The following is a 19,955-nucleotide window of genomic DNA, read 5'->3' as shown; positions in this document are numbered from 1 at the left end:
CCGTTTGTCAGCTTAGCGCATTTAAACTGTGAATTTTGCTGCAAAGGACCGTTGAGATTTCCCTTGTTAGACTGTACTTGTCATGGCTTCAGCCCTCTATGGCCTTTATCTTGTTTGTCGATCTCTTTTCCTGCTTATGTTTTGTTTTGCAGGCTAAAGTGGAAACTATGCAACTAAACTTTATCAGATGACTCCGTTGCTAAATGGCCTGCCACGAATGCTTGCATACCTTTGCCTCAGCATTTAGGGTTGAGCTCGAGTCTGGTTGTGTGCTTCACCTGTTATTTTTGTCATGTAGACTATTGAGTTTTACATTTATGTAAACTACAAGTGAGCTTTTGCATAGTGCTGTTCATGCTTATGTCCCTGGACACTTTGCAGGAAAATGACAATACTTCAATACATGTGTACATACTTGTAGTGATGAAGTGGCAGTGAATAACCTTTTAAGTTTGTGAGAGTGTGATCTCGGAGTCGATGCTGCGGCTGACGTTTTACATCCCCTCCTCCATCCCTCCTCCCGCCTGAGTGCTCTTCTCTGCGTGTTACTCCACCCTTATCTCTGTCTGAGGCCATTACTCCAGAAACAGTTTAGTCCAGGGCTGCTCAACCCTGTTTCTGGAGATCTGCTGTCCTCTAGGTTTTCACTCCAACCCTAACAAAGCACACCTCATTCGACACCCAACCCTGTTCCTGGAGGTCTACCATCCTGTAGGTTTTCACTCCAACCCTAACAAAGCGCATCTCAACTGCTACAGTAGTAGAATCACATGTGCCAGATTATGGATTGAAATGTAAACCTACAGGATGGTACATTTCCAAGGAACACGTACCCTGGTTTGTGGTATATTACAGCACGAACATATTCCATCAGACTGGCTCATCCACATTTACTGCTCTACAGATATGACCGGGTTTTAAGTCTCAATTTCCTCATCTCTCTCTTTCCCCCACCTTGTCTGCAGTGCTTTGCTAAGCTTGTGAGTTAAATTTGTTGCTAACTGTTTTTTTCTGCCCACTCTGCTTTTCATGCTTCCGACAGCCTAGTGACTTACGGAAGCACCGCAGGAAGGTAAATTTAGGACGTTTCTAATTGGTAAACATGCTCTATCTGATCTCAGCAATCACCACAACATTTCCTTGAAGATCAGATTTATTTTTTTGTTATTCTGGATACCCAGGGCACACACCAAGCTCTGTACAGGCTGGCTTCTGATCAAACGCTTATCTGTGTCATATTTGTATGTACTGGAACTGTACCCTGAGATTTGCGTTGTATTCCCAGATAAAGTTTTTTTTTTCTCCCACAAGTCACTGAAAAACTTAAAAAGCTGCAGTAAGGGCTAGCCATGATGCTTTCGGCTTGCAGGCTGTATAATCTTCCATTTCTTTGGCATCTTCTGCTTAATTCGCGTCCGTCAGTTTTGGGCTTTTGGTCCGTTTGCTTATAATGGAGTGAATGGACAAGCCAAACGGTCAACATTATGAAAGGTTTTAGAACATGCCCGTCTTATCGGCTGTTTCTTAAGCACAACAGGAAGAGAGCTATTGGCTACGAAAATAGCCATGCTTAAAATAACTTTGCCCCCCCCATCCGAAATGAATGTTGTGGAGGACCCCCTGTAATGAATGATTTCCTGCCCTCTGCCCCCTGTTTAGTCTGCACAGGATGACAAAGCCACGATAAAGTGTGAGACCTCTCCTCCTTCAACCCCACGCTCCATGAGACTCAACAAGGGAGCCATTCACGCAGCCAGCCACGAAGACATCCGAGATATCAGGGGGTAAGTCATTGTCTGTATCAGACTGTCTGTATCTGTGTCTGTCTCTGTTTCGGTGTCTGTTTCTGTGTCAGTGTCCGTTTCTGTGTCTGTATCACAGTTTTGCCTTGATGTGTGGACCGTCAAAGCCCAGAAGCAGAGCAGTGAGACTTGCTGTCTGAAAGCCAAGGCTCTAATTGTCCACCAGGAGTGAAGTTGTGTAACTTCTGCCAGTGCGTAGCCCATACCAGGCTGCAGATAGCACGTAGCACACAGGAGCTTGTGTTCAGAGCCACTGCTGTGCTAGCCATGGGGAGTAAGTGTAAATGTCATGGCCCGCTCTCCTGGCCTGTGCAGCTCTGCAGGCTTCCAGGACGGCCAGGGCAGCAACCCCAGCAGCAGCAACAGCAGCCAGGACTCGCTCAACAAGGCTGCCAAGAAGAAGGGCATCAAGTCCTCCATCGGCCGCCTCTTCGGCAAGAAGGAGAAGGGCCGGCCCGGCCCCCCCGGCAAGGAGTCCCCCGGCCAAGGTCTGTGTTCTGCCTACAACTCCCAGAATCCTCTCACGACGTATGTGTGTAATGCACCATAGCCCTGAGTCGCCACTGCTCTCATAGTGCCGTGCTGCTGCCAATTTCCAAGAATGGGATTCACTGACCAAGGTGACTGGTTAATTAAGCCTAATAAATGGATTCAAAGATTCAAAGAATCTTCCAGCCAAGCTCTGTGTTCTGCCTACAGCTCCCAGAATCCCCAGCACCACTCATCTCACTGTGTATGTGTGTCCATAGTGGCACAGCCCTGACAGTTTCCGAGAATGGGATTCACTTACTATAATGACTGGTTAATTAAGCCTAATAAATGTTCCAGTTAGGCAAATATGGGTTTTGATGCACTGCATTGGAGTTTCCTAACTCTAACATCTTGTAGGTTTCCACTCCAACCCTAACAAAGCGCATCTTTCAACAGCTACAATTTTTGATGAGCCGCTAATTAGTTGAGGCAGGTGTGCCAGATTAGGGCTGCAATGAAAACCTACAGTATCTTAGGTCTCCGGGAACCCAGGAACAGGGTTGGGTGTTGAATGAGGTGTGCTTTGTTAGGGTTGGAGTGGAAACCTACAGGATGGTAGATCTCCAGGAACAGGGTTTAGTGTTGAATGAGACGTGCTTTGTTAGAGTTGGAGTGAAAACCTCCAACACTGTAGCTCTCCAGAAACAGGGCTGGTTACCACTGCATTATAGCGCATTAATGGTACGCTTGCTGATCTCGGTGCAGTTGACTGATCGTGTGTATGTTGACTGATCGTGTGTACGCTGGCTGATCTCGGTGCAATTGACTGATCGTGTGTACGCTGGCTGATTGTGTGTATGCTGACTGATCGTGTGTACGCTGGCTGATCTCGGTGCAATTGACTGATCGTGTGTATGCTGACTGATCGTGTGTACGCTGGCTGATCTCGGTGCAGTTGACTGATCGTGTGTACGCTGGCTGATCTCGGTGCAGTTGACTGATCTAGTGTATGTTGACTGATCGTGTGTATGCAGGCTGATCTCGGTGCAGTTGACTGATCGTGTGTATGCTGACTGATTGTGTGTATGTTGACTGATCGTGTGTACGCTGGCTGATCTCGGTGCAGTTGACTGATCGTCTGTATGTTGACTGATCGTGTGTACGCTGGCTGATCTTGGTGCAGTTGACTGATCGTGTGTATGTTGGCTCCATCCAGCAGGTACCCCTGAAGCTGAGAACTCTTCTCCAGAAGCCCTAGGACTGGGAAAACTTGGGGGCCAGGGGGAGAAGAACAGGAAACTGCAGAAAAAGTAGGTATTTCACTTCGTGCCACTGGGCAGTCATGTACCATAGATAGAACAGCTCCAGAGTGGACTAATCTTTCCTCACCTTGGTCACATGCTCTGACCACCATGGTGCTCAGAGAATTCACTATTTTCTTTAATTTAATCAATGTTTTCTTTTCAGTGGAATTGATCAAAGCCCAATTTGACATTGCTTCATCTTAATTTATTTGTGATTGTTTCATTTGATTTATTTATGATTCATGATTCATGATTCATTATTCATTGAAAACAATTGCTTCATCCAAAAGAGCAATGTAATCCAAGTTGCCCTTGGATTCAGTGCTGTCATTCCATTTGAGTTCAATTTCATGTCATTTCTCTTGACATAATCATGGTTAATTTTGCTGTGCCTTATTTTTAAACCCTCACAAAAATAATATGGATTAATTATGTCAATAGGCTGCTCTGATTCAAACTAGACTAATCCAGTAGAAGCTATGAAACAATTTGTCTAATCTTTAGTGGGGTTCATTGGGTTTAGTTCTAATTTGCCTAGTCTGCTTTTTGCCATTTCTTTAGTTTGTTTGTCTTGTTTTGCTGATTTGTCCTTGTTTTATTCCACCCTCCATTCTTTTTCATGTCATATAGTCCCAAAAGCGGGTAAGTCCATGCATCCCTCTCCGTCCTCTCTCTTCCCTCTGCCTTGGGCTACGCTCGGCCACGGAATGCTTTAACATTTCCCAAAAGCCCTTTTTCCCCAACGGCTCTCCGAATGTCCTGCTCGTCCTATCTTTCCGAACCTAAATTAGCATTCCAAAAGAGAGAAGTTCTGCATTTTGAAGGCTGTTCTACTTGCCTTGGTCAATGTTATGTGTGTCAGTGTTAGCCTTTGATACTTCTTATGCAATTTTCAACAAAGTGCAAATACATATTTTTAAAATCTGAGTGACACATTTGTTTTTAAGTCACTGTAAATGGAGAAATGGTTAAAGAAATGCCATATGTAGTCAGGATGCTTTACTTAAAGTGCTGGTTTGCCCTCGAGCTCAACTCAACCCCACTTTCATTGGGGATCACCTTTTTCCATGTTTATCTCATAAAAGATTCTTTATTATTTAATTACGGGTCTCATAATAGGTGTCTTTAACACATTTTTTCACTGAGGGAAATCATTGGCTAGCTAGTACAAAATGTACCTCAAAACTGGCTGTTTCTTTGCATGGAGTTCAGGCCCCTGGCTGTGGTGCTTAATAACGTTTATGAAATATTGTGCAATTTCAAATCCTCGCTGTTGCATTCAACCGTGTCTGTATGTGTGTCCATGAGTCTGTGTGTGGGATCCGATGTCCATGTCCCTAACTGAATGTGCACTCATACTCAACAACAGTGTATGTTGGCCGTTCCAGTCTGAAGCTTTGCCTGTGGAGACCTTCTTTAAATGTGCTGCTGAGTGCTATTCTGGGTTTTCACTTGTCTCATGTCAGGGTTTGTTTGTCACGTCAGGCTGAAACATTTGTTTAGTGTGCTTGGTGTGTGTGCTTGTGTAGGTGGGGTGTGAGGTGAGTTTGGTATGTGTGGGGTGGTGTGTATGGTGTGGAGAGTTTGGTGTGTGTGGCATTTATGTAGAGTGGTGTGTGGTTTTGAGAATTTGGTGTGTTGTGCATGTGTGTGTGTGTGTGAGTACATGGTGTATAGTGTGTGGGGTATAGTGTGTGAGTACATGGTGTGTAGTGTGTGTGTGTGTGTGTGTATGTGTGTATGAGTACATGGTGTGTAGTGTGTGTTTGAGTACATGGGGTATAGTGTGTGTGTGTGAGTACATGGGGTATAGTGTGTGTGTGTGTGTGTGTGTGTGTGTGTGTGTGGGTACATGGTGAATAGTGTGTGAGTACATGGTGTGTAGTGTGTGTTTGAGTACATGGGGTATAGTGTGTGTGTGTGAGTACATGGGGTATAGTGTGTGTGTGTGTGTGTGTGTGTGTGTGTGTGTGTGTGTGTGTGTGAGTACATGGTGTATAGTGTGTGGGTACATGGTGAATAGTGTGTGAGTACATGGTGTGTAGTGTGTGTTTTTGTGTGCTCAGTCTCTAACCCGCTCCCGCTCTGTGGCAGGCACGAGGTGCTGGACGAGGCTCGGAGGCTGGGCCTGCCCTTTGCTCAGTGGGACGGGCCCACAGTGGTGGTCTGGCTGGAGGTGAGTCCTGCCCCAATCCGCTCACTGTAACACTACAGGAACCAGTGCTCCACTGCTTCATATAGCGTTCAGGTGGCCAACAACAGCTGGTTCTGCTTTTTATACCACCTTCTTGCCTTAAGAACTTCATTAGCACTGACATTTACACCATCGGACATTTGAGCAAAATGTTTTGAGAAATGCATCAGAAAAATTGTTCTTGTGTCCCTGTATAAAACGTATTACCATGATCTAATCTACGAGTGAATCAGTGTTGGGGCGTATAGCGAATTACACATTTAGCCATGGTAATTGGTGGAGATACAAACATACAAACAGCCATCCAAGACTGGAATTGCTCACCCCTGATATAGACTATACACCTGTATTTAGAGTCACATGCTGCCATTCCAGTGCCGAAGCCGTGTAGTGTGTTAGGCGACAGCTGCGGCTGGTTAGCATTAGCATTAGCGCTAGCATTAGCGCTAGCATTAGCGCTAGCATTAGCGCACCGCTGAGTGACGCCCGCTCTTCCTCCCAGCTGTGGGTGGGAATGCCCGCCTGGTACGTGGCGGCCTGCCGGGCGAACGTGAAGAGCGGTGCCATCATGTCCGCCCTGTCCGACACGGAGATCCAGCGGGAGATCGGCATCAGCAACCCGCTCCACCGGCTCAAACTACGGCTGGCCATTCAGGAGATCATGTCCCTGACCAGCCCGTCTGCCCCGCCCACCTCCCGCACGGTAAGGTCCCCCTTCTCTAACCGTAACGTATGTGTCACCTGACCTTTGAATTTGGTAAGTCGGCCCTGGGTCCAACTGAAACTGCATCTCAGACCCATCTCTAATCAAGACCACTCATCCATCATCTAGAACATTTATTTTTTCTTTGTCCATAGTTGTGAACGGTAGTAGGTTTGACCTGGCTGCATGGTTACCTTTCTCACAGCTGTAAAAGTTTCCTGGTTACGTATGCAATGTAAAGCCCTTAGCCTATAGACACTCTGCTGTACATGGGATTCCTCCCCCTCCTGTTCAGCACAGAGCCACAGACTTACCTGTGTGTGTGCTAATCAGCTGTCTGGAAAACTGAGACCACTTATATGGACTTAAATGTGTTTTACTTGGACATTTAGAGTCCAAAATGTTTTCTTGGTTTCGCTAATGGTGTGTAATACATGTACTGTAAGTATGCTTTTTTCTGTGTTTTTTAATTATTATTGCCACTGATGATTGCGATTTAAAATTTATTTTTTGATTATAAGCTGATGTCTCATGTTCTTTTATCATCCTTTAGCATTCCCTGTAAATAAAGGAATTATTTTGGAAGTTTTTGAAAGCTAAATTGTTGCTGGGTGAAATTCCAGAACAGACTCTTGTTTTTGTCCAAGATGGTTACTGCATTATCTCAGCTCTTTGATTGGTTGCATGCCCTTCACACTAACACAAAGCAACATAACAAATCCACAACCAATGTATCTCTCTGCATGATGCACTCACTGCTCACCAATGTTAATTTTGAAAATAACTGCCATTCCTCTCGGCAATGGGCTGTATTCATACGGCACGAATGGGTTTTTGCTTGTTGCTACTGCCTGCTGCTGGGTAATGAACCTGTGCTGAATGTTCCACCTCCTGTCCTCTCTCTGCTCTGTTTCCACCCTCCTAACACACGGGACTGTGCTTGTCACTCACTCTGGGGCTCGTGGGTTAGTCTACGGGCAATGTGTGGGTCACGCACGAAGAGATGGAGAGCCTCGCGGCCACGCCTCAGACGGTTAGTCACCTGACTGGATCCCGGCAGCCATTTTAGTCTTTGCTTAGACATACAGTGCAGTCTAAGTATTTGGACAGTGACACATTTATATATATTTTTTGCTCTGTACTCCACCAAACAGTTGATTTATGGGGGAGTATGGGCATTTTGTAAAAAAGGGCTGTAATTCCTACGCGGCTCACCCGATAGGGATATATAAAAACCTCAAATTAAAGATGAAAGTCAGCACTTTAACCACATGGTGCTTTTAACTGTTTGTTTGCTCGAGTACAGAGAGAAACGGAAAGAAAATTTTGATACATTTTTTTTGTGTCTGTCCAAATACTTACGGACTGCACTGTATTAGCATAGCTGCTGCTGTAGCTTTAAACCTTAAGCCCTGCTGAGATGTATATTTAAATGCTGCACATTTAACTGCTACTAAGTCTTACGTTTGTTTGTCCTTCTTCAAAAATCATTGGCCTGTGCAATTGCATCAACTGGTAATTTGATCAAATCTGAACAAAGCACACTTTGTCTGCTAAACTCTACATTCAGGTATTTTATTAATGCTGGTATGCTGAAGGTAAGTCCAGAACTGATCTACAATGCCCTACGTAGTTTTGTTTTTAGCATCTGAATGAAAGAAACTGAACATTTGTTAATTGTTTGAGATGTTCCTGAAACTTCACCAACACTAAATTGAAAATAGTAGAAGCTTGGGTGTCTGCTAACTCTTGGGATTTGAATGGGTGATTTTATTTCCTTCATGTTTCAGTGCTTCTCAAACTGTGGTCTTCAGCAACCTGTGGTCTATTGGTGTTAGTACATCAAAATCACATTCGCAGAGTGTAGATCACTTGAGGACAGGCTGTCAGAAAACCAGCTTAGAGGCACACAATTCCTGTGGCTTATTTGAACGGTTTGTGCTTATTGTGCATTCAAAGTATTCAAATTTAATTTAGCTTTTATGGAAGTGTTTACGTGATCCACACTGCAGATGGCTCTGCATCAAAGTTAAACCAGGATTTAGGCGGTTCTATGGGCTTATGTTTCCAATGTTTCTCATACTTCCTTCGGACAATCTTTCTGAATTAAAATGAATAAAACCGTTTGCAAGTGTGGTTTTTCTGTTGGAAATTCGAACCAGAACAGCAAACTCTGGTGGCTGAAGTCTGTATTGCATGCAAGTAGACATTATAACTGTGTGTGAAACTGTTATTCAGTGGGTTATTCACGTGGGTTTCTTCTGTTGAAGATGTACAACCGGTATACATTTATAACCCTTATTTTGCGTAGATGGCTTCTTTTCAAACTTATTTTGTTTGCCCTTATAATCATACAAGAAAAATAAGATTCGTATCTGTATTTTCCGCAGAGATCCAGACATCTGAGAATGATGCCTCTGTAGAAGGAGGCCATTTTGGATGATCATTGATCATTTATTTCTCATTAACTATTTGGTAACTCTGACTTCAGTTTTAGTCTTTACAGATAGGCGGAGTATGTCTTAAAAGTGAAGGAATTCTGGGGAACAGGCCCGCCAACCTAGTCCAATTCATGTGGAATGTCTTGAATATTGTTGGGGCCATTTCTTGTCAGAGATTACCATTAAAACGGTAATGTTTGTCCCTTAAATTTGTTCCTGAACCAGTTAACAATTTATGGAATCGTTAAAAAGTGAAACGCAGGAAATATATGATCTTTCCTAATCTAAGCTATTAAGCCAATACAGAAATTATAGCTATATAGAAATCATGCATAATGTGTCCAACGAAACCGTCCAACTTTAAATATGCACACTTTTAGAACCTCAATGAAACTGGTTAGCATAGCTTGTTAGCCGTGTTAGCTGCTTTGTAATTTGGCTGTTGTGGTGCTGCTGGCAGCGCTTCATTTGGACTGTCACTCGTTTTTGATGTGGCTGAGCCCAGTTCTGGGTCTACGCCAAGAAAACTCATATTAAATGACATAGTCTGGGCATAAGGTTGCCTTTTTTTTTCTTTTTTTCTTTTTTACTTTTGTCAATGGTGATTGTTTTCATCCTTAGGATACATTTTACTATCCGTCCAACAAGATATTTACAGTCGTTTCAGTTGTGGTGAAGGAGGTTTGAGAAGCACTGTTGTATGCAATTCGCTTTCAGGGGCCTTCTGTTGCCTGCAGTTCTGACCTATTTAACTCTGCTAACCACTAACAGCCTTCTCTCTCTTGTGCCTCTAACATGCTAACTTCAGGAGGATGAGGAGGGTAGCTGGGCCCAGGTTAGCACCTTCTCTTCATCTTGCATCAGCCATCAGGAACCCGTCTGGTGATAGGCCTTGCAGTGGGATTATTAGGCTGCTCAAGGATTTGCTCTGAGAACGTGTGGGGCACTGTATATGAAGGACCAACACATTTCTCAGCGGATGACTGAGAAACTAACTAACGAATGCTAACGGATGACTGAGTGGAAGCTTGCCTTTTGTAAACTTTTTTTAAGACCGGCAAGCTGTGTTTGCCAGCCACTTCACACCCCAAATTGTATTCAGAAAGTACCAGTATTTATGCCGTGATAAGATAAAAGCCCAGTGGCTAAGATGCGTGACTGGATCCCAGGAGGTTGGTGTTCAAGCCCCAGTGTATCCTACATGTAAGCCCTTTCACCAGTGCCTTCTATCATTACAGAGGGGGAGCTCAAGAGTGGGTATGCCTTAGACCACGTTACCCTCGTCATACCAAGCCATATGCCAGGGACATTTAGACATCAAATCACTGTCCCTCCATTTACCTGGGAGTCTGGTGTCACACCAATCCCTGTCTTACGCCCTATTAAAAGGGAAAGGTTTCCAGGCAAACTCTTTCTTAGAGGACTCTATTCTCTAGAGCCAACAATATGAGGTTGCGTAGTGCAGATGGCCTGGCCTATGAGAGAATGTAAAGGCCATATCTATGCGCGTTGTCGCTAATGGGGTCGTACGCTTCGTCCCAGCCCTGGATCCCTGACTGGGGGCTGTAGCACCAATTTGGCCCCTTGTACTGCATGTGCCGTCTGAATAAAGCCACTGCACAGGCACCCTCCAATGCAGTTTCGTTTATATGATGTGGAAATGTCCTTTGTAGTGAAGATGATGACCGTAATGCCATTTACCTCATGATGACATTACGAGGGTATTTCTACAGTATATACCAGGTGTTCCATTTCGGTCATACTTTTCATTCAAAGAGTTATTCCTTTAACTGAATTCAGTCCAAATTTGTGGAGCTTTACCAAGGTCCAATGTCCACCGTGTTTCAAGTAGCTGTTGATATTTTAAATTCAGCAGTGTTTTAGATGATCCTGTGGAAGGTGTCTGATTGTTCCTGATCCTGGTTTTTAGCTCTGACTTAGTGGCCTGTCACAAACGGGGCTCTGCACTGCTCATGTCATTTCGTTTCTTTGTAACTTGTGTATTAAACCTGAGATAAACAAAAATTGGCGGACACATTGTTTTTCCTGAATGTTCAACACTTGAATTGTTAATATGCCGTGTCTAAAAGCCATGACGATCACAGTGTCCTTTTAAAAATGCAGCGTGTGTTGCACGCTCGCTCCGATGGTCAGTCTAACTTTCGCGGGAGCTGTGGATCACATCCTGCTAGTCGGGGCGAGTACATTATTCGGTCAACAACACAACCACCATTTTCCTCCTCGGGGTAATATGAGAAGGTCTCAGATTGATTAGTGAAAATGGTGGCATTTGGTAATGCTTGAGGATCGTGGGCCGTTGCAGTATGGCCAGTATGGATGGTGCTCTGACTGTGGCCTCTGTGTGCAGACGCTGGCGTACGGGGACATGAACCACGAGTGGATCGGGAACGAGTGGCTGCCCAGCCTGGGCCTGCCTCAGTACCGCAGCTACTTCATGGAGTGCCTGGTGGACGCCCGCATGCTGGACCACCTGACCAAGAAGGACCTGCGCGGGCAGCTCAAAATGGTGGACAGCTTTCACAGGTAAAGGAAACCTTCCTTTCCCACAGGGCTCCCTGATTTCCCTAAACTATTTCAGTGCCGTCTTTATTTTATTTTTATTTATTTTTTTTATACCCTTTAAGGAGTAGGATGATTAGAATGTTCTTAACTGATGATTAATGATCGCCAACCAGTCCGATATGAATAATTATATTTGGAACATTAATAAGTAAAATTCACATTGCACAACACAGTCCTGTCTTCCTTCCCAACAGAAATAGTTTCCAGTGTGGTGTGATGTGTCTACGGCGGCTAAATTATGACCGGAAAGAGCTAGAGAGACGACGAGAACAATCCCAAATAGAAGTACAAGGTGAAAATCATTTTTATTTTTATTTTCTCTCTTTTCCTTCTGATATTGTGCTCTTTCTGTCTCATACTTCTTTGTAAAGCATGGGGTGCTTAATGTGGACAGGGAATTATATTCAACTGCCCTTTATTCATTGTTTCGTCATAGCTCATAAGCACATTATACGGACTAATGGGTCTGGTCAGGGATATCCCAATGGGCCTGTGCAGAAATTGAATTCACTCCGCCTGAGTTAGATACTTGCATAATCGTATCACGCAGTGGCAGTTAATGGCAGGTCAAAATTAATATGTGTGCCAAACGGCGCTAAACAGAGCACTGTGTGGTGGTGACTGTGACGGCAACCGTGTCACAGTGTTAAACTGTGTGTGTGTGTGTGTGTGTGTGTGTGTGTGTGTGTGTGTGTGTGTGTGTGCGTTTCAGATGTGCTGGTATGGAGCAATGACCGGGTGATAAACTGGGTGCAGTCCATCGGGCTGAAGGAATATGCTAACCACCTGCTGGAGAGCGGAGTGCACGGAGCCCTGCTTGCCTTAGACGAAACCTTCGACCACAACGCACTCGCCCTCCTGCTGCAGGTCCCCACTCAGAACATACAGGTGAGTACAGAACTCTCTTCCACCATATATAGAGGATTATAGAGCCATTTTTAACCAGTTAAATGTACTGAAGTGAAGTATTAAACAAAGGTTGTGCTATCTATTACGGGTGTGTTGGTAATTCCGTGTCAACTCGACACACTGTTGGACCGCATCATTAAAGATTTTACATGCTGAGGTTTGGCATGCTGATTTTTATTATAAAAAGATAGAGCTGTTGAACACTTATAAAGGGATACAACCATTTTCTACAACCTACAGGAATGGAGATGGGGCAAGTCAAAGTCATGAGAGTCACACAAATTAGTCCAAACTTTGCTCCTTATCTCCTATCTCCAACATAATCCAAAACAAGTGTAATTTCCGATCCTGGGGTTTCTTATAAAGCCAATCAGCATGCCAAAACGGTGCGGTCCAAAAGTGTGTCCAGTTGACACGGAAGAATTACCCTATTCATTTCTTGTAAAATGGGCAGGGGCCAATACACCGTGACAGACAGATACACCACATAGACGCACCTGCACCTACTGTTATTTAACAGATGCATTAGTCATTGTGCCATTAAAATCTTTAAAATGCCTGTTTTACTGCATGCAGCAAATTACCATTTAACTTTCCTATTTCTCTGCGAGTATTATCCTCTGAATGTATTCCAAGTATTGATTAACTTCTGAAAGAAAAAATGTCTGTACACAATGCGTTATCTGTGCCTTACCAAATACAGCAATGCTTAGAGATATGTTCAGGGATTTCTCCAGTACCGTTGTTGACAATGTCTTAAAGCCCATTGCCCCAATCTTGAGCCACAATTTGGATTTGATGCTGGTAAAAATGTTTGTGTTTTTTTATATTAGCAGGAAGTTTAAAGCTCCATATCTCCAAGTTTGGTGCATCACAGGCACATGTAGAATAGAATAGAATGGAATGGAATGGAAGCTCCAGCGGTCAGAAAGTAAAAGTCTTTGCCATGTATTTCTTCCATCCATTAACTCAGCCAGATTATTTCACTAATTAGTGGCTGAAATTGTGCCAATTAGCACATCCAGGTGATTGGAACAAAATACTGGGGAGGATTTTACTTTCTGAACCTGGATATGGTAACACTAATATGTTAACTTGGTGACTACAATGATGTTACATACATTTGCAATATCTAATGTAGCTACTAAGAAGTCGATCTGTCATTCATCAATAATTCCTGTTAAAAACTATTAGTTGATGCCAGTTAATTTTAGAATAACGAAAACAGTTGATGTATTTGTTACATTAATTTTGAACTAATTACAGGCTTATCCTATTTTGCTAATGTATAAATATTTGTGTAACTAATACATTTGTTTTATTAAATACATTTATTTACTGACAAAAAGTAAATTTCATGCTTAGTAGAGTCATGTTAACGGCTGAATTAGTGAATGGCGATTTGTGCTGTAAGGTGACCCCGGATTCTGCACCACGGTTAACGGGCACAAGCAGGGATGTCTGATGCTTTTCCCTCCCCCACAGGCACGGGCTACTCTGGAGCAGGAATATAACAGCCTCCTGTCCCTGGGCACGGAGAGGAGGACGGAGGAGGTGAGGGCTAACAGTACCCGTGGAGATGAGTCCTGTTCCCGCCAGGACGGCAGCCCGTCACTGCAGAGTGCTGGATGTGGTGCATATTGACGTTAAAACCCCGTCCAGACCAAGACCTGTAACTGTAGCTATAGCAACAACGGTGTGCGCATCTGCTCTGATGGACATATTCATTCATTCTGTAAATCATCTGTCGGCTATGTCATCTACCGTTTCGAACTAATACTATCAGTTGTCATAGTGTGGATTCCGCCTTCCACTTCAGTTATCTTTAGTCATTTATAGTTCTCGTTATAATACGTGAGCAGAATGGGAATTCAAATTTCAGTAGTTTTTTTTTATTTTTATCATGCATAAAATGCCTGTGATTTGGATATTGTGTTCATTTAGCGGACACTATTATTAGGACCAGCTTACAATGACTATAAAGTAGGCCAGTCTCGGTATGGCAAGGCTGCTAGTTTAGCAATATTTTACCATTGTTCGCAAAGTAGGTCAATCTAAGTCTGTCACAACTGTTAATATTGTGCCTTTATATTTCAAGTGGCCCAATCTTGGTATGATAAGTGCCTCCTATATTTTAACATTGTGTATAAAGTAGATCAATCTAAGTATGACTGTTAATTTAGCTATATTTTATCTGTGTATATGTATCGTTCTGGATTTTGTGAACATGTTGTTTTGGGTAGAATTGCACTAAACATTTCTTCACTGGTGTTTGCTCTCAGGACGACGATAAGAACTTCCGGAGGGCTCCTTCCTGGCGGAAGAAGTTCCGACCCAAAGACATGAGAGGGATGACCCCGGGCTCCACCGAGACGCTTCCTGCCAACTTCAGGGTGACGAGCACCATGTCCTCCCCATCTATGCAGCCAAAGAAGGTGCCCATGGACGGTAAGAGCTTTCCCCGTGGGGCTGAGTGGGTCTAAAGGCTTTCAGTTTCTGTCCTGCGGGGCTGAGAGTGCTCATAGACTCTGTGGGATGTAGGCCAGTGCCCCACTCTCTATTCATTTCCCTAATAATGCACTCCATTTACCATTTAATACCAACGTGTTTCTCTTTATTCTTCACAAGAGTGCTGTATCAGAAATAATGTACCCTTAATTGTAAAAGTATTGGGGCTGTTACACAATTTTTGTTTTGGCGTTGTGTGTTAAAAAGGGTTTGCACTGTGTGGTTCTTCTGATATGGATATAAATACCCTCAAATGAAAGCTGACAGTCTGCACTTTAACCTCATATTCATTATTTTATTTTAAATCCAATGTAATGGAGTACAGGGCAAAATGGCAAAATTGTTACTGTCCCAATTCTTTTGCATTTTACTATAATTGTAATTCTTAGGACTGTTGCTACTATTGTAGGGAATGTCTGTATTACACGATTAAATGTGTAATAAGACGCTCTGGATAAGAGCGTCTGCCAAATGCCAATAATGTAATGTAATGTATATATTAATGTGCAGCTACAAACAGTGTTCAGCTGCTAATGTGTTTTCAGTACTGACTGAGTGCAAGGGCGTTTGTATTAGCACACTAATGAAGTCTAATGTATATTTGGCAGTGCTGGGTGCAGCATATCCTTCCAGTATTGTAGTGTTGCAGTGTTGCAGCATTGATCTGCAGAATTAGAACATCTCTTCTATGGGGAGAAAAAGGGCCTCTAGGCAACTTTGCTTTCACATTTCAGTCATGAGCTGAACTATTTCCACTGCCAGAAAGCGCTGAAGAAGGTCACATGCAGCCAAGAAAAACTTATGAATTTTCTTTTTCAGAATGCATGTGATCTTTCAGTACCTTCAGTTCCACAAATTTTGGTAACAATTTATTTTAAGGCTCATATATTGAGCTATATAATTCCTTCGTAAGTACTACATTCATAAGCATGACATAAGCATTCAGAAAGTGCTTGTGTTAAACATAAGGATCTTGTCAGTTCACTTGGTAGTAGTGACCTGCTGCATGTCACATGTCACCTGCTGCATCAGTGTTGACAACACACCTCATGCCTATTTGCAGTTTTTAACATTAGCGCTTATGTAGTGTTTATGAACATGCTATTTAATGCTTATGAAGGTCTTATATAGCGCTTATGTAGGAGATTTCAAATAAAGTCTCATAAAACCCACATTTTTTTGTGCAATATTATTAACAATTTTTTGATAAAGACGTTGATGCGTATTTTGATCAAGTGTTGCAATAAGTTTTTGCTGAGCGTGCTGTGTTTTGCTTTCTTTTCCTAACTGGGATTTGACTAACCGCACGTTTGGCATGCCGTGGAACAGGAGGTGTGTCTGGTACGCAAAGGCTGGACTCCGCTACAGTCAGGACTTACTCCTGTTAGCCCTTCTCTCGGTAAGTTCAGATCCAGGTCGGGGGGCCTTCGAAGACAGGAGCCACTCCCGCGTTCTTGCCGAATCTCACTGAAATCCCTTTTGGGCCACTCCATGCTAGCCCCAGGAGGTTGCACCACGGGACCTCTCAGATTTGCTTTTCTTTTTCTGGGTGTTGGTAGATAATGATGCCACGTAGAACTCCTGAGAATTTGAGCTTTTGTTTTGCCAATAGAGCCATTTGTATTTCGTCGAGTGTCATGATGGAAAAAAATGAGCCGCAAAATTTGATTTTTAGAGGTCCATAACTTTGTATGGTAATTCTGTATGTAGAATTAATATTTCTGATGTATCATATCATATTTTATCTCATCATTGTGTACCAACACACACAGGTGGTGTGGTGCAGCCATCTGGAGATGGCATGGAATGGTCCTTTTGTATTTCGCAATGCACTTCGTCAGTTTCACTCGCCTCGTTACAGTGGTAACATGCACAAGAGGGCATTGAAGAAACATGATGAAAGCATTAAATACGTCCATTCTTTAGTTTTGGAGAAGTAAGCGTATTAAATTTATCGACCCGTTTCCAACCGGTTGAGAATGTTCTCCTCGTATCTGTAACAGGAGGATAACCACTCCCCTTATCCCTCCCCTATAACTCATGACCCATAGTTTGTGCCGCTGGCCTCCAGGCAAGACAATGAAAATATTTGACTAACGTTAGGTTCACTTAAATTAGAGTGCCTTTTTAGGACTATTAGACTGTTTCTGATTATATTCATTTAGCTGGCTAGCTAGTTTGCTTTCATATGTTAACTTTTGCTTTTATGTTAACTTGGCTGGCTAGCTAGTAAACATTGTCGCTGGATAAGTTGGCGTTAGCTAATTGACCACCCCCAGACAGTTTGTGTGAGCTTTTATAGTGGGAAATTTAGGCTTATAAATAAGTTTAAGTACATTTAAATGACTGAATAATAAAAAATTATGCACATTTGTTTCATTGTTGCATAAAGACAACTGGCAAGTGTCACATTCAAGCACCATGTTAGTCCTTTAAGTTTGTTTTACTGCAGTAAAAGTGTGTGAAGTGTCCATTTTGCATGAACTAAGTCTCTTGCAACTAACTCTTCATTAAATGATATGGTTTTAATTACCTTGTGCAAGTGTGCTCTATGGATGGTATGGAGGGCGACATGGCTCAGGCAGTAAGAGCAATCGTCTGGCAGTCGGAGGGTTGCCGGTTCGATCCCCCGCCCAGGCTGTGTCGAAGTGTCCCTGAGCAAGACGCCTAACCCCCAAATGCTCCTGACGAGCTGGTCGGTGCCTTGCATGGCAGCCAATCGCCGTTGGTGTGTGTGTGTGTGTGTGTGTGAGTGAATGAGAAGCATCAATTGAACAGCGCTTTGGATAAAGGTGCTGTATAAATGCCAACCATTTAACCAAAAGTGAATTCCTAATTATATTGTAAAATATTATTTATTTCCCTGTAATGTTGTTTACTTATGTTTTTGTTTTTCCCCAGTTTACCCCCATTACTTCTATAGGTGATTATCCACCGTTCATCCAGCTGAAGACATCAGCATTCACTAAATCAGGACGGAATCTTGGCCATTTGAGGACACTAAATATTTAATTACAGAGAATAACGTGGCTGATCTCTTCAGTACCTTAGAGAAGATATTTTAGATTATTGTATTTGTTTATTATATTTATGAACTTATGGGACATTTCATTTATATAGACTTAATATGTATCGTTTCCTGTTTTTTTTTTTCCATTCTGAATCTTTGTTTCCTCCTCTCCTGTGCCCTTATCAAATGCAAAACACTATCAGATGTAAATGAATGTATTACGCATCTGAAGTTTGTATATTTATCTACAAGCATTAATCTTTTTTTATACTGCAGATCTTGTATTGACCACAGATGTCTTTTTAATAATGGAATTTAATCTAAAGTGACTGCTTTAACACAAACTTTAAAATTTATACTTCATTATATATATATATATAGCTTTTGATTTTTAAAGTTCAGCTTGAAGGTCAATAGTAATTTCTCTATTCCAGTAAACTGGCACATTTCTCTGAGTGACATTGCGTAACATCGCACTTGAGTGTGCTGGAGATGTTGAGGGCCATGGTCATGAATGAAGTGGTTGTCGTGCCCCCAGTGTTCAACACAAACCTCTGCAAAGTCCGTACATATCTTTTTTAAATTGTGATACCAAAAGGAAACTTTTCAGGAAGCCATAAGCACTACGAAGGCGGAGACGTGTCTTGGGCGAATTGCTTGGCTGCCAGGTACTCTGACAATAAACAATCTGGCGACCACAGGAGCCAGAATACTCCATTTCTCCCTCTTCCTTGTCGGAAAGGCTCGCGACGAGACGCTGTAATGCCGCGGCTTTGTTTTAAGGACCAATTCCACTGTGGCCTCATTTCCTATGGTGAGTCTGAAGACAGCAGCACAATTCCTTCAAGAACCTTTGAACACATTGTATTATGTCTTTTAATTAAGCCTTATGTTTATTATGTCTGTTTTATTTATTCCGTGTTTGTCTGTCAGTATTTGTATAGCAGTTGCCATTTATTCATATTGTGATTTCCGGTGCGTTTCTGAATATGTTGCTCCATTGATATCAAACACAGGTTTCTCAGTATTTATATGGGTTCATAATGTTGAGAAATCTAAGACTCATGTAAGCTTGGAAGTGGTTTTCTTCATGCGCGTACAATAGCTCTTTATCTCTGTGATTTTAGATATTTTTGTTGTGGAAATTCATATCACTGTCTTTTTGTAATTGTCTTCAGTTTATCATTTTAAATTTCATGAACTTGTAACAAAAATTATGTACATTTGAACTGTATCACAGTATTATTTATTGCTGACTTTCAATAAAATACTGAACTTGTTTTCCACTGCCAATAAAAAGACTAAGTCTTGGTTTAAAAAAATAAATAAATAAACACCTGTGAGGCTGTCTCTTATTAATTCCCCTATAGGCCTGTAATATGGCTTCTACTTGGACAGTCTGATTTTCCTGTACCTCAACTGACCATATTTAAGGCCATTAAAGTCATGCACTTCTGCAGAACAAAATACAAGGTGTAGAGCAGTCCCTGCCACGGTACACCCACATAATACCATTTTACAGACTTGTTTCAATTGGAGAAGAATAACATGAATATATATATTTTTTTTTTTATAGATTTATTACAATAAATAATGCTCTGACCTCCTGTAAATAAGCCTGTTCAATAGTCTGTGGTGATGGATCTAACAAATTTACTTAATTCATCATTTTAATCGTATTAATAAATGAAAGTGATAATGCATTGTTGCTTTGTCCAAAATCACTTTCTCACCAGCTCTGATGCATGGTACTTATCCAGTCACTTCATGTTAGTCTAGAGAACACACATTCAAGGACATAAGAAAAATGAGCTTTATTTAAATATATTAAAACAATAGAGGGGTCAGACACATGGATGTTGTTTAGCTCCACATAATTTTAATGTTCACAAACAAATGTAATATACATTTCGTAATATTAATACGTCCCTTAAGACCTCATTTACAGTATCAACATTACACACAGAACACTGCAATCCTGGAATTCCTTAATCGTGACAATTAATACAGCACGACAATAAGGCTTCTTG

General features: G+C 42.3%; 1 protein-coding gene across 6 annotated transcripts in view; it reads left to right on the top strand.

The window, feature by feature from the left end:
• ppfia1 (PTPRF interacting protein alpha 1) overlaps positions 1–19,268 on the top strand; it is a 60,582-nt gene extending 41,314 nt beyond the window's left edge. For 2 of the 6 annotated variants that reach the window (XM_061244568.1, XM_061244572.1), the window contains 14 exons: positions 1,660–1,784; positions 2,118–2,290; positions 3,493–3,583; positions 5,672–5,753; positions 6,274–6,474; positions 7,445–7,507; positions 9,724–9,750; positions 11,284–11,459; positions 11,693–11,790; positions 12,211–12,386; positions 13,893–13,961; positions 14,690–14,855; positions 16,245–16,314; positions 17,817–19,268. In XM_061244568.1, coding sequence (XP_061100552.1) covers positions 1,660–1,784; positions 2,118–2,290; positions 3,493–3,583; positions 5,672–5,753; positions 6,274–6,474; positions 7,445–7,507; positions 9,724–9,750; positions 11,284–11,459; positions 11,693–11,790; positions 12,211–12,386; positions 13,893–13,961; positions 14,690–14,855; positions 16,245–16,303 — 1,506 coding nt within the window. In that variant the 3' untranslated portion in view covers positions 16,304–16,314; positions 17,817–19,268. Of the gene's footprint in view, positions 1–1,659; positions 1,785–2,117; positions 2,291–3,489; positions 3,584–5,671; positions 5,754–6,273; positions 6,475–7,444; positions 7,508–9,723; positions 9,751–11,283; positions 11,460–11,692; positions 11,791–12,210; positions 12,387–13,892; positions 13,962–14,689; positions 14,856–16,244; positions 16,315–17,816 lie in introns of all 6 variants that reach the window. The other 4 variants (XM_061244569.1, XM_061244567.1, XM_061244571.1 and 1 more) reach the window with 2 other exon arrangements.
• The last annotated feature ends 687 nt before the right edge of the window (positions 19,269–19,955 follow it).

Source organism: Conger conger, chromosome 6 (genome assembly GCF_963514075.1).
Source record: "Conger conger chromosome 6, fConCon1.1, whole genome shotgun sequence".
NCBI classification, from domain to species: Eukaryota; Metazoa; Chordata; class Actinopteri; order Anguilliformes; family Congridae; genus Conger; species Conger conger.
Note: the sequence above shows the minus strand (reverse complement) of the source record. Positions and strands in the feature narration are given on the sequence as shown.